This window comes from Melozone crissalis, unplaced genomic scaffold (assembly GCF_028551555.1).
Source record: "Melozone crissalis strain CALT ecotype California unplaced genomic scaffold, PUWL_Pcris_2 ptg000015l_1, whole genome shotgun sequence".
Classification (NCBI taxonomy): Eukaryota; Metazoa; Chordata; class Aves; order Passeriformes; family Passerellidae; genus Melozone; species Melozone crissalis.
In genome coordinates, this window is record NW_026535793.1 from 292,998 (window position 1) to 307,293 (window position 14,296).

The 14,296-nt window shown below is 48.6% G+C and overlaps 1 protein-coding gene across 1 annotated transcript; it reads right to left on the reverse strand.

The window, feature by feature from the left end:
- Window positions 1–8,770: 8,770 nt before the first annotated feature.
- Window positions 8,771–13,958, reverse strand: LOC128935117 (cell division cycle protein 20 homolog). The gene is given in 11 exon segments (XM_054273145.1): window positions 8,771–8,824; window positions 8,826–8,950; window positions 9,259–9,376; window positions 9,548–9,672; window positions 9,778–10,031; window positions 10,372–10,448; window positions 10,760–10,956; window positions 11,312–11,440; window positions 12,367–12,463; window positions 13,074–13,219; window positions 13,766–13,958. Coding segments are annotated over 11 exon segments (1,515 nt in total).
- Between the last annotated feature and the right edge of the window lie 338 nt (window positions 13,959–14,296).

Below are 14,296 nucleotides of genomic sequence, written 5' to 3' on the forward strand. Positions count from 1 at the left end.
GAGGGACTAAGGGGACCAGACTCCCTTATCCTAAACTTCTCCCACTTCACCTGAATGCCCTCCTGTGTCATTGATTTCTAGATTATCTTCTTCAGTTAAAGAATGAATTTTGAGTTTTCCTTCACAGGGTGTTATCTGTAATTTTAAGGCTATTATTAGGTCTCTGCCTAACATATTATTCTCGGCCTCTGGCAGCAACAGCAAATCATTTACTTTAAATTTGTTACCTGCTTCAATTTGTACTCCTTTTATTACAGGAACAGGGAAAGCCTCTCCCGTAATTCCAATTACTGGAACTTGCTCACTACGTATCTCACATCCCTGGGGTAATTTTGCCACTGTCGACCGAGAAATTCCTGTATTTACCAAAAATGCAAGTTCTTCGTCTTGAGGACCTACTCTTAGATTTATTATCAAGGCCCTTTCTTCGGTCCTCTTCGTTAGCTCCCGCCCTCTCTGATTCTCCTGAAAGGTTTTCTCATCCCGGATCCTGACCCTACACTCTCGTTTGAAGTGTCCCTTCCTTCCGCAATAAAAGCAGGCTTTAGGCTCCTTCATCCCAGTGTCCTGACCATTCCCTTTCCTTTCAGTATCCTGACTATTTCCCTGCCTTCGCTTTCCAAACCCATTTCCCCCTAACTCCTGGGCGACATCTTTCCATGCAAACACGCGCTGTATCTCCTGCAGCAATTCATCTCGACCTCTGCCTTGCCAATTATCTACTTTCTCCAGCCTTTGTCTAATGTTTTCCCATGCCTGTGTTACAGAATGCGATCGTAGCAGTGCCTGCCCGAGCGGTGAGTCTGGGTATAGTGGGAGTGAGGGATCTTGGGGGAGTGGAGGTATCAGGGGGTCCTCCTCAGGAGATTCCCTCTTCTTCTCATACTCCTTTCGTTCTGCCAACTTAAGCATCAATGTACCTGGTTGCTTGACCCATATTATTACATAATCACTTTCTTCCTGACTAAAGAAAGGGATTTTTACTGATGGGCCGATATACACTCTTAAAAGTTTCTTCTTCTTCTCAAACTCAACATCATACTGAATCATCTCCGGAAAATGTCTCCAATTTTCTAGCATAAACTCCAACAGACTATCTTTTGGTGCCGGAGAAAATTTAATAGAAATAGGGGGCTTGCTTTTCCCCTGTCCCATTCTTTTGGAGTGCCTCTCACACACAAATCACCACTCGCTTCCCCTTGTTCGTGGCCCGCGTCCTCGCGGACCAATGGGAACCGCACTACTGAGGGTCCACACTCACTTGGGGAATCCGACTGTCGGTTCCCCTCTCATGTACACCTCACTTGCTTGCACTCGAGGATCTCTCGCCCTCCAAGGGCTCATCTGGAGCATGCAGGAGACTTCTTCCCCTGTTCCATCCCTTCGGAGTGCCCTTTGCACTTCAGGATCCTTGCCCCAGGATCTCAACCCCAATTGGACGGATCTCATTTCTTCCGGAGTGCCTTTATACCCCGGGACCCAAACTTACGGCTTACGTGACTTACGTGTCCTGCGTCTTCGTCCGGACTCTGTGCACAGAAGATTAAGGGGTTCACCGGTGTCTCCCTTTCGCTTATGAGTATAGTTTTAGGTTTGTCGGTGGTCGTGAGGTAGGAAGGTCGGATGTTGGGCCACCCGGAGATGGGGTGGGGCGCCTCCCAAACACCGTCGCTCCCTCACCATCCGAGTCACGGCACCAAATTGTTATAGACGGACTCAAAAAGGAGCAATATATATTTCCAATTTGAATTTATTAATTCATTGCATACAGCATAAGCAAAAGATTCAGCGCTGGGCGACAGGGGAGTCCCCGCTCCACCAACTGCCGCACCCGGTATCTCACAAGTCCCCTTTTTATACTAGTCCATTTCCGTAGACGTGTCCTTCCCTTGGCGCATGCTCCAGTTGTTGCTAGGGGGTCGTCTTCTTCCCTTTGGTGGTCACTGGATGAAGGTTTGAGGTCTTCCTCAGGCCTGTACTCTTGACCTCGGAGTACTTGCCTTCCTTTTATGGGGTGGTGTTTGGCTAGTTTCTGTTTCTCGGCTAGCTCTTCTTAGTTCCTAAAACCTCAGCCTTTCACATGGTTAGTATTTGCGCAATACATGATTGAATTTAGCAAACAATAGTAACTTGATATATATATATATATTTTTAGGTTATGCGGTTATGTATTTCTTAATCATATGGTTGACCATGTATCTCTGAATCACTATCATACGGATAACCAACCATGTATTTTCCAATCACATGGTTGCCTATTGTGTAACGAACAAGAGGTTTTGTCCATCTCAATTTATGCGAGTGTTCTGTTCATTGGGCACCATTTAGGAAGGTACAAAAGAGAAAAAGGATGTTCTGTAGGTCAGTTCACTAGTGGAATATTCATGGATAGACAGAGTGATTAGCTGAATTTTACATCTACTCCTAACCTGAAAGTGCAACAGGTAATTTGGGGAGAAATTAAAGCCCGATTTCTCCTTCTACCAGCCTGTATTCAAATGTAAAGTAAATAGAGCAGGGTGAGAATGCCAGTGTTCAGTTCCTGAAGTGCCTTATTAAGGTGTTCTTAAAGTAAGGGAGATAAAATCTGTGTGGGCATTCCTAATTTCCAGACACTAACTGACAATTTCATTGACTCTGAAAACAGCAGAGATGTGCACATCATACCTGATCAATCCATTTGGGGATGGTTTAGGTTCAGATTCTCTGAGGCTTTAGATTTTTAGATCTCTAGACAATGCTTCCAGGAATCTAAATAGCTTTCAGAAATTAAACTTTTCTCCTTTTTTCCTCAGTCTTTGCACTCATGTGCACCAGAGACCTCCAGTGAATGGATTCCACTCTAATCCATCTCCAAGCTGAATCTCCCAGCTGTGTTCACACTGGTGGTTTGTGTGTCTCTTCTGCACAGTGCAATTTTAAAATCTTCGTTCCTTATTATCTCTGCCCTTCCTTTTCTGTTTTAGCTTGCAAATGCATGCAGATGTATCAGAAATGATACACCTAATTTCTGACGCATCAGTTCCTGTCTAGCAATTTCATTTTATCCTGTTCTGATGTTATGCTAGCCTTCTATGTTTTATTCTAAGTGGACTCCTGTTTTCTTGCATGTGGAAGTTTTACAATGCAATGCTCTCATTCACCTGCTTTCATTAAATCCTTCATTGACATTAGCACAAGTAACTGTGTGATTCCCTTCCGCTTTGTAGAAGATTTGGGAAACTCAAGTCCTGCTCAGCTACAGAAAAACATACATGGTGCTTGGTAATTCCCCTAAGAGCTTAAGTTAATGGTAAACAACTGCAGCTTATTCATTTTGCAGAAATTGGGAGAAAAGACATTTCAAATATTGAGGAATGTAGTGCAATATTGATGGGCATCCCTCAGTTATCCAGACAGACTGATGTCACTGGCAAAATTCCCTCTTTTCCAAAGGTTTTCAATTGCTTTGGCTGTGCTTCGTATGGCTGCAGGTCACATTTCCCTTGGTTTAAGGAAGTATCTTGGCACTTACTCTTGGGGATATATCTTGCTAATTCTGCACTTGGAGGAATTACTCAGTTCTGCAGTCCTTATTACATGCCCTGTTCTAAAAGACTTTTATACTGTTTTCCCTCTCTCTGTGTTTTCACACTTGTTCAACAAGGTTTTCTTTCTAAGAATATTAATCACAATACCCCAAAGGATTAAAAAATGCTTAGGTATTTTTCCCTAAGTATTTACTGAAGAAAAATAATCATAATAAAAAAAAACTGTATGCAGGCGGGATGTAAAATACAAACAGAAATAAACTTGAGAGTTCTCCCAAAAAACTTAAGAAAAAACCCCATGTATTCTATAAAACCCAGAGTATTCATCTACAGTATACAAAAATGGGCATGTTCTAGAAGAGAAAATCTGTGCAATAGTTCTGCACAGAATTCTATGCTTTCAAGCTGTTTGCCCTTCAGGGGCAGTGCCATTCTCTGAACTGCAATGCTCTGAGCATGTTCTGCTCACCATGGCAGCTTTCTGCTCTGCCCTGGTACAGATCATCCTCCTAGCAAAGGGGGAGTGCAGCCACCACAACTCGCAGCACCTTCCCGCATAGCAAGAACCTGAAGGAGAGAGATGGCTTTCACCAGCTGCTGTGGGTTCTAATAGTGCCACCTCACAGCTGCCGAAAGCCTGAATTTCTGTGTTGCAGTGAGTTAGTTTATTGAGCCAAATGTTCTGTTATATAGTGGTATGTTCAAGTGCTCCCCGAGTTATTACAGTTAGCTTCTCCTCTATGTTATGCTCTCTTAACCAAGTGTCCCTCAAGGAATCCCCTCCCTCCTCACCAGATTTTTCCCTGTCTGTCAAGACAACCCAGCCCCTTTGCCCCATCCATCAGCCCAAACCCTACCCTTTGCTCCAGAAAGTTCCCTGTCCCTCACCCTAAGATCCAATCCCTATCCCAACGCTCTCTCCTCCCCTTGTTCTGATTTGTTGTAGCCCTCAAAACCGCACCCCAAGAGTCGCTTATTGGTTACTATATGGTGTCCACCCCCTGTTTTGAAAGATTTTAAAAATCCGGTCACAGGGATGTTGGGGGTTGTTGCAACATCTGTTCCTTTGGGAATTCTCAGCTGTGAACCTTCCCCCTATTTCTCCTGATGAAATTGCTGCCCTTTACAACGCAGAAGAGCCTCCTTTGCTTCCTTTGCTTCCTTCACTCGGTCCTCCAGGGGTTTCTACTGCTCGGCATTTGGCCTAGAGGTTCTGGCTCAGGCAAAACCCTATCCTAGCCAGTTCCCCCCTCTTGCCATTGTTCCTGGAGCATCACAGAGCTAGCCAGGGCTGCGGAGGGCAGTGACAGTGACCCATGGCCTGGCATGTCACAGCCCCCAGAGCCACACCTGCCAGGCCACAAGCCCCAGCCCTGGTCCCCACTGCCGGCCTCAGGGGCTCCTGGGCATCCTCACCCTGAGTGCAAAGGCAGCCTCAGGAGCACCCCAGGGAGCTCTGGATCCAGGCTGCAGACACCCTAAAGCCAGCACTGAAAGGGACATGGATGGGGACTGCAGCTGGATCTTCCAGTGCTCGCCAGTCCTGACTACTCTCTAAGTGAACCCAAACCTCATTGGCAGCACCTTGAGCACATTGACCCTGCTCGCCCCTCCTGGAACGTGGTGTTCCCACATCCTGCACCAGCCCTTTGCAGGGAGTGACCAGCTCCCAGCTGCTCTGCTACCCTGGCCTTACTTACTGTTTGCCGGCAATGAACTTAACGGATACACTCCTGAGAAACCGAGCACAACATTTGCTTCTCAGGAGCTCTTTGGCAAAAGACTCCACTAGTCCCTTGTTTTGCACAGAGAAGGAGGTCCTGACAAAGCATAACGCAGAGGCAGGGCTCTGGCATACGAATTCCTGAGCCGCAGGATTCCACCCATTGTTGTTCCTAGCTACTTTGCTGATATTTTAGAGCCAGTTCTGGACAGGAGCTGCTGCTGACAGGGTAGGAAAATTTGGAGAAAAAAAGGTGCAGGAGACAACAAAAAAAAACCAAGGGGGGAAACCCTTAGAAATACAGAGCACAACAGAAGTCCTTGGAGATGGGTCAATAGAAAATGCCAGCAGCAGTGAGCAGAGCCCGAGGCTGCTCACTGCTACCCCAGGGGCTCCTCAGTCCCCTGCTGGTTTGTGTCTGATGCAGCCCTGCCTGGAGAGGGCTCCAGGCTCTGGTGTTCCCAGGTTGCTCCAGGCTACATTCTTAGCAGCACCGAAAGAAGAGGTGAAACAAAGAGCCATTTTCTGTGCTGCCTGCAAACTCTTCTCCTTCAGTGCCACTGCCAGAGATCATCCCTCTGTCAGCTTGGCACTGTGCCTGCTGCATCCTCATCCCTGTCCCTTGCATCAGCTCCTGCACATCATCAGCTCTCGCTGTCCCACATCATGAACAGAGAGAGCTGTGTCAGAAGAGCAAGGAGTGCATTTTCTTGGCTGTGAGATGCAAAGCTGTGTTTCGTGTCAGGCACAAACAGGCGATGTGTGTATTTGTGAATGCAAAATGTGTGGACCCCAACAATGGGAGAGCTGTTAATTCTAATAATAACTGAGGAAAATAAAGCATGGAAAAAGGCTTTTGAACCTATCTTTTGTTTGCAAATCAACCCTAGTTGATTTAGGAGCATTTGAATTAAAGTGTTATAGATGTTGCTTTTTGCTTGCATTTAATCCATAAAGAGTTCTGCAATAATAACCTTTTGAAGTATAATTTTAGAATATTACTTGTATTATTGAAACTGTAGCTTTGGAATATATATAAAGGAAATATGCCTATCTCACACCTTATTGAAGCAGAGAAAAACAGTTTGAGAAAAAAAGATGAACATCACCTCAAGGGTTTATGGTTTTGACCAAAGGGAAGCTGGACATCACTGTTATGAGATTTGGATTCTCTGCAATTAAAAGGTGGACACACATCTGGGGAGCTGGACCCCACCAGATGTGATTCATCTTTCTTCTTTTGGAAATGGGACCGTCACCATCTGGGGATACTCCTTTGAGATACATCCTGAGAAATTAAAATCACAGTAGTGTATAGAATTGTGATGTAAAAATTTCGAACAAAAATTGCTGATGAGTAAAAGATTGGAAATAGAAACTGCTGAAAAAAACTGATGAGTACCCCTATAAATACCTGTAATCCTCAATTATCAGTGTGCAGTTGGAGGGAAAACTTCCCCCACTGTACCCAGCGCTGTATTGCTCATACTTTGCCATAATAAATAATAAATTGATTGCTGCTTGAATATTGGCCTAGTCAGGCTTCTGATTCATAACACTGTTAGCTGTGCTCTTCTATGGGCTGGCCATGGTACTTTGTAATTAATATGCTGTCATGCTGTGAACTGAATTCACACCTTACAGGGCTGTGTTTACTGGGCCTGCTGGATCAGTGCCCACTTCCTTCCTCTGCTCCTCCTCACTCCAGGACTGTAAGAGACCAGCATGGGGTCAAAGACCCTGCAGTATCATTATTCTGTAGTAATGCTCAGAGGTCTTCTAAGGGCTATGTAATGCACAGCATCGGGGTGTGGGGCATGTGCTAAGGAGAAAGAAAGAGTCTGTGAGAAAGCTGAGCTGCTCTTACATGGGACTGCAAAAATGACAGGAACTTTTTGGCATATAAAGCTTTCCTTCCAGGTCACGGACCAGGGAAGGCCTAATCAGCTGTGGCCCCACAAAGCAAGTCTGTGCTAACTCCCAGCACCAAGTGCAGGGGTGTGGGGCAGGGCTCCTACAACAACAGCACAGCTCTGTGGAGGAGCCCAGCCTTGCATCTGGGTTCCTGCCTGCCTCCCCTTTAGAGACAGCTGTGGCCCTAGGATTTGTGTCTGAGGGAGAGCTCCATCCTTGGACCTCCTGATCTTTCCCAAGTGGCCAAATGGGGATGCACCAGCAGCACTGCTGGGAAGGTGCTGGCTCAGTGGCTGTTTTTGAGACTGTGCCCCCCATATCAGCTTTATGTGTGTGTGTGGGGGTGCTGTGGTGGGTGTGGTTACACACTCACTGGCCTTGGCAGAGCACAAGTCGGAACCTTGGAAGGTTCCAGCTGCTGTAAGGCTCAGGAGGCCGAGCTGGTGCTAGGCACAGTGTGACACTGTGCTGAGGGAAAGGTGAAAACAGTTAATAATCCACCCTCAGCTAATCACTGAGGGCTGATGGGAGGCACAGGCTTGGTGGAGCTGCTTTGTACAGGCCAAGGTGTTTATCAGCTGTGCAGTGTCCCCAGCAGCCCCTGGCAATGCTGGTGCAGCTGAAGGACAGGCTTGATGGGTCTGGTGCAGCCCCACAACCTCAGACACTGTGGCTCCACCGTGCAAAGCAGCATGGCTGAGCTGGTTGTTGGTCGGGTAAGGGCTCAAATATATTTTCTGCAACTTGCTCCAGCACAGTTCAGCCTGGAAAAAAGGCATTTTTCCAAGTGTAGGGGAGTCAAGCCCCAATGAATGTCAGCTGAGCCCTGGTGCCTGCTCCCCTGCATGAAGCCTCAGTGAGGCACTAGGGCCTCCTGTCAGCAGGAGGGGAAGGGAGATCAGAGTTGTTGGAAGAATACGTGACTGAAGGCTGAGCACAGGGTTGGTGGTGCTTTGCGTGGCTCTTGCATGACATCCAGGCTGGCTGTGGCAGTGTAAGCTAACCTTTTGTTTTGCATCAGGCTTCATGCCAGAGCCAGCCCCTTTCCAGCCTTTGGGGTGATTACAGCTGTTGCTCTATATTTCCCTCCCTCCTTTTTTTTCCAACAGCTATTCTACTCCAGCACCATAGGCAGGCAGTGATGGCTGCCTGTAGCTAACAAGACAAACTGAGATCTGCCTGCAGAGCCATGGTAAGGTGTCTCTGGGCTTGTGAGACAGGCCAGGACAACACAAACTGAGGCCACAGCCATGCTGTGCTTTCAGTTGAGCCTGTGGTGGAGCTGCTATGCTTGTAGTCAGCATCCAGATGGGGCAGGTGACATATCTGTCTTAGCTGGGACAGAAACAGAAGTACAGCCCTTGCACAGCATCCTTCTGCTAGGCTGTGCTAAGCTCAGGGGCCTCTAAACTGGCCCTTAAGACCTAGGTCTCCACTCCTTGCCCAGATCCCTAGCCTCAGGGAGGACTTGGGTTTAGGAGCCACGGCTCTTTTTCCATAAGACTCCATTAAGAAAAAGTCAAGTTAAGCAGTTCATTGACATTTAAAATACTGTACAGTGTGTAAAACCAAATATCCCCCTCCCCATAACAATCTCGTGCTCTCAGCGGATGCTCTGGTGAAGAATCCCACTTTTGGCACTGTTTGCCTTCTCTTTTCTCCTTCTTCTTTATGGGATCCATCTCAAAACAGCTCCAGACCTGCACTGTTTCATTAGCAGCTGCTGAGGCCACTGTTGTACCATCAGGACTCATGGTCAGGTTCAAGATTCTATCAGTATGACCTGAGGAGGAGAAGGAATGTGCAATCCGGGCTGAGCTGATCAGCACATGCACATTTACTCCTGTATGCTCCCATGAGCCCTGCCAGCTTGCATAGCTGTCCCCCCAGTGGCTGTGGCAGCGTGATTTCAGACCCCAAGCACACACTTGGATCAGTGGTATCTCTTCCACAGCCCCGTGGGCATGCTTTACTCCTAGCAGCATGGCCCCGGATACTGTCCTGTATCAGTGATGCTGCAGGCTCCAACCAAGGAGTGCAGCTGTCTTCAGCCTCTAACAGCCCCCCCACACCCAGGCCCTGACCACCTACTTTGCAGCTCTGCAACCTTGGTCATTGTTGGATAGTTCCATATAATCAGCTCATTCTGCGCAAAGCCGTGGGCTGAAATGAGCTCCTTGTAGTTTGTTGACCATAGGATAGAAGAGACCTGCAAAGAGGCAGTAACACAGGTGAGACGAGGTGCTTGTGCTGATGCTCACCACTCGGAGGTGAGCATGGTCCCCCTCCTTCCCTGTGCCTTTGGGCCTGAGGAGCCAGCAGCTCTGTGTAGGTGTGCTGCCAGAAGGTGTTTGTCTCCAAGCTGATGTTCATATCTCACCTGGGAACGGGTATCAACAGCACTGAGGCAGGCGCCAGAACACACGTTCCAGATGCAGATATGTCTGTCTCTAGTGCCACCTCCAGTGGCTAGGACATTCATCTGGCATGGGCACCACGCCAGTCCTGAGCAAGGAGAGTTCATTTTAAAACATACAAGAGGCAACCTGCACCCAGCCAGTGCTGCATGCCTGCCTTGCACACACATATCCGCCTGTGGCAGCTCTGTGCTCACCTTGACAGCACCCTGGTGCTGAGTGAAGGTCTGTACAGGAGCAAAGTCTCCACCCCCACCTTGGGTGCATGGCCAGACGTTCGCCAGACTGTCACTGCCACCACTGGCCAGGTAGCGGCCATCCAGAGACCATTTGAGTCCGCACACCTCCTCTGTGTGGCCAGCAAGGGTGGCCACGTGATGCTCAGCCACTCGGACATCGTGGTGATGGATCTGCCCAGTCTGTGCACCACTGCAGAGAGAAGAGAAGGCTTACAGAGTCAGGCTGCACATTTTCACCCAAATCCATTTTTGTTGTTGCAAGACTGCTATACCTGCCACTGGGTTTCAACCAGTGTTACCAGCAACACAGGTCTGTTGGTGTGAGTGAAACACCCACACAAGCTCTTCACAACTTCAGCACAAATTGCAATACAGGAAAGAGGTCTTCTCCTCACAGCCCCAACAGATAAGGCTAAATAAGAATCCCAAGCCAGGACAAACTTCTCTCTGCCATCCCTAACCCATGCCACACGTAGATTGAGGGATAGGAGTTTGCAACAACTGGAAACTGCCCTTGACCCACTGCTTTACCTGGAGAGGATGCAGCTTTCCAGCTGAGGGTTCCCACACGGCCACAATGGCTGGTCATGGTTCGGAGACATTTCTGTTGCTCAACGTCCCATAGCTGGAGAGGCAAAGCAAAAAGTTCTTCAGAAGAAACCCAATCCTGTTTCTATGCCCTAGGAACCTCACTGCACAGGCTCTCTCAGCTTACTCAGTAAGGGAACAGAGAAAATGTGTATCTCATGACTATAGCACAGAAGGTAACGCTGCTTATCAGAAAACCCCCAAACCAAGCCCTGCCTTGCACACTGGGCAGTTCCACCCCACACCAGGGAAGACAAGTCAGGTGCATGGCATCCTTCCTCTGCCAGCCAAGGCCCCACAGTTCTGTCAATCCCTAGAAAACACCTCTAGTTTTAGTCCTGCATTCACTTGAACCTCAGCACTACTTGTGCCAACAGCAAGATAGTCTCCATCTTTAATCCATGACACAGAGGAAATGTAAGGATATGGATGCTCCGTCTGCAGTAGGGGGATAATCTCCCTAGTACCGTAATTCCACAGATAAACAGCGTTGTCCAGAGCCACTGCAAGGAAGTTCTGGGAGCTCCAGTCTGTGAGATTCAGATCTACAATTTGAAAGAGCAGTGCAGGTCACACCATGCTTGGCTAGAGAGCCCTGCCCTTCACCCGTGCTGATGCAGCAGGCGCGGGTGCACATGTGCACACACACACGTACAGGTGAGGGGCAGCCTTCTGAGTGTCACTATGCCCAGCTGCTGGGGCCAGGTACCCTGCTCCAAGGCACCTACACAGTGCCCTAGACCACTGTCCCTGTAAGGCCACACAGGGACACTCCAGAAGTGGTCTGTGCTAGCCTGGGTACACAAAATAATACAGACAGCCCAGTTACACTGTCCTAGGAACATCAATCCAGTGCAGAAAGTTCTGGATGCCCAGCACTCAACCCTGCAGCCTACTTACAGTAGTCGTTGAACATCTCTGGTGCATCCAAGACCCAGTCTGGCTTTGAGGGAATATATCTGCTCTTCTTCCTGCTGGATCCAGGTGCCATTTTCTGACTGTAGAGCACTTTCAGGTTATTCTGATAGCCTGTGTGCAGGGGAACAGGTTTGTTAACCTGAGTTAGTTTCCTCCCAGCTGAGTGCTGCTCACCCAACTAGGAATCCCTTGGAGTGAAAATAAAGTCCTAAGAGAAACACTCACAAGCCTGCAGTGCACGAAAATCACTGGCAGAATGAACTGCTGAACAGGGGTGAGCTACAATTTGCTCATTCATGGAAACAAATTTAACAAACACTTGGGTTTTTGAATCCCATTATATTTAGTTGCAGTTTAAGCTAGAAAATGCACAGCAGAGACTTTGATGCTCTTACAGACTTCATGAAGGCTTGGAACCTGCAGTACAGGTGACTGTCACCGACATCTTTTCATAAAAATCCTTTCTTTAGGATTTTTCTCCCTTCTGAGAAGCTATGGCCTCAGCAACAAAATGTAAACAATGGTTATCTGCTGCTGTGGAATGCAGCAGGTGGATGCGTGATTGGTCTTGGGTGAATGTTTGGATTTACTGACCACTCAGAGCAGAGCTGGGTCTCACTCTCTGTTGAGACACAGAAATTTGTTTATTTATTCTTTTTCTATTCTTAGCTTAGCTAGCTTCTGAGAACTTTCCTTCTATTTCTTTTAGTATAGTAATAATGTAATATATATCATAAAATAATAAATCAAGCCTTCTGAACATGAGGTCAGATTCTCATTTCTCTCTCCACCCTGAAGACCCTTGCAAGCCCTGTAACAGGTGACCAACTGGCAGTCATAGCAACTCTCCTAAATAAATTCACTGTAACTGTTATGCCCTCCCTCGACCTCAGGAACCGTAAGAAAGGAGACTCCAGCCTGTACAGCTCTCAGAAACCAGTTGATTTCTCCTGTGACCACACACAGAGCCTCTGTGTTGCTGTTCCCCTAACCTGATCTCTCCTGCTGATTCAGCTCACACAGACTCTGTATCATACCTTCTGGAGCATTCTGTGGTTTTCCACTGAGGTGGAGGATCTTTGCCTCTTCTACATCAAAACCATTCAGATTCACTGCCCAGGCTTTCTGTTGCTCCTACAGAGACAAATCACCCTCAGTGCAATGCATTTAAAACAATTCCCACACTGCAATTTAAACAGACACCTAAGTCCCCTTCTCTTAGAATCTGAAGATGTTTGACTGTGCTGCAAGGGTCAGTCACACAGAGGCAGGTCAAAGCAGTTTTCCCTCAGACTTACATACATCGTCCTGCTCACATTTTCACACAATGGCAAACTCAGTGTCATTGCCAGTGGGAAAAGCCACAGCCACAAAGCGACCAAATGCTTCATAAACAGATTTCAGAACACAGTGTAAAACATTCCAGAAGTGTTCCCTGTGGAGACATTGTCCTAGAATAGCTACCACCAGCAGTTTCACTTTGCATAGGCTCACAGCTTTGTGTTTTTGTTGCCTGCTACATTTTAAAGCCTCATTAGTCAAAGGTAGATTTTGCTGCTAGAAGCAGCATAGGCTTAGAGTGCATGGCAGTCTCTACAGCTTCAATCTCATCCTAGGCTCCTGAAGCCCAGAGCTGCAAGTAGTGATGGCTGGGACTTGTCAGTCCCATGTGCCCACTTGATAGAGTAAAGGGGCAGGAAGGAGTAGCGGTTGTGAAGTAATTGTAACTTAGCAACATGCTCACCTTTTTGGTAGGGGAATCCTCATCAGGGTCATTCTCTTTGGTTAGGAGGAAATTTGCCATCTCCATCTGCATAGTGCTGCGTTTGGGAATGTAGCGATCCCCCCCAGCCTTTGTGGGAGTGCTTTGAATTTTGGATCCAGATTTACCTGCATTCACATATGAAAATATTGTCTTACAGCTATTTAACAGCCTGTATTAGAGCTTTCACGGGAGCAAACCCAACACTCCTCCACATCACACCCACCAGACAAGTAGGACTCTGAGGTCTCATGCCACCCAGTCACAACTAACTTATATTTTCCTCCCTGCCACCAAGTTGGTTAGGGACAGTGTGGTGCAACTCCTTGGGTCTAGTGCAACAATTCCAGAGTCCAGAGATAAGGGGAAGATACTAAAACGCTCACAAGATGTAAAGCTGTCAGCTAACAGTCCTGCCCACACTCGTCCTAGCATACAGCTGTGCCAGCAAGGCTCAGCTGGGCAAACAGCAGCTCGCCAGCCCCAGTGCTAAGAGCTCTGCCCCTAATGCTGGCAAGGAGGTGGGTGGCTGTCAGGAGCACAGACCACCTCCTCCTGCCTCAGCAGCAGCCAGTAGGGCAGCGTGGCAGGGAGCCCAGAGCCCCATGGCTACAGACAAGCATCCTGGGCGAGGCTCCCGCACTCAACCTCTGTCGCTGGGGGCCGGCGCTCACCGGGTGTCTTGGACGGCGTCTTGCTGGAGCTGCGGGAGCAATTGGCCGGCTTCGTGGGCGACACGCCGATGGGACTGGGCCCGGGGCCACTCTCCTTGGCCTTGCGCTGCCATCGCGTAGGCGGCGCATTCGGGATCAGCGTGTCCAGCTTCAGCAGCCCGCGCAGGTCCGCCTCGAACAGGAACTGCGCCATGCTCCTGTGGGCGGGTGGCATTAGCCGTACCCACCGGCCGGGCTGAGCCTACTCTGACAGGCCCCGCCGGCCTCCCCATCACCGGACCGTGCAAGCGCTCCGGCTGCTCCTCCCCACCAACGGACACCCCTACGCTCCCCAACCGCTCCTCGGGACACTCCATCAGCCTATACGCCCTCCCACCACTCCTTGGGGGTCCTTGATCAGCCGGCACCCCTTCCAGCCACTCTTTGGGGCTTCCTCCGATAAGCGACATTCTCCTGTCCCCTGCCTTTCAAGGGCAATCTCGTCCCTGTTCTTTACCCTCCCCACCGTGCTTTGCCTCTGCCCTGTGCCCC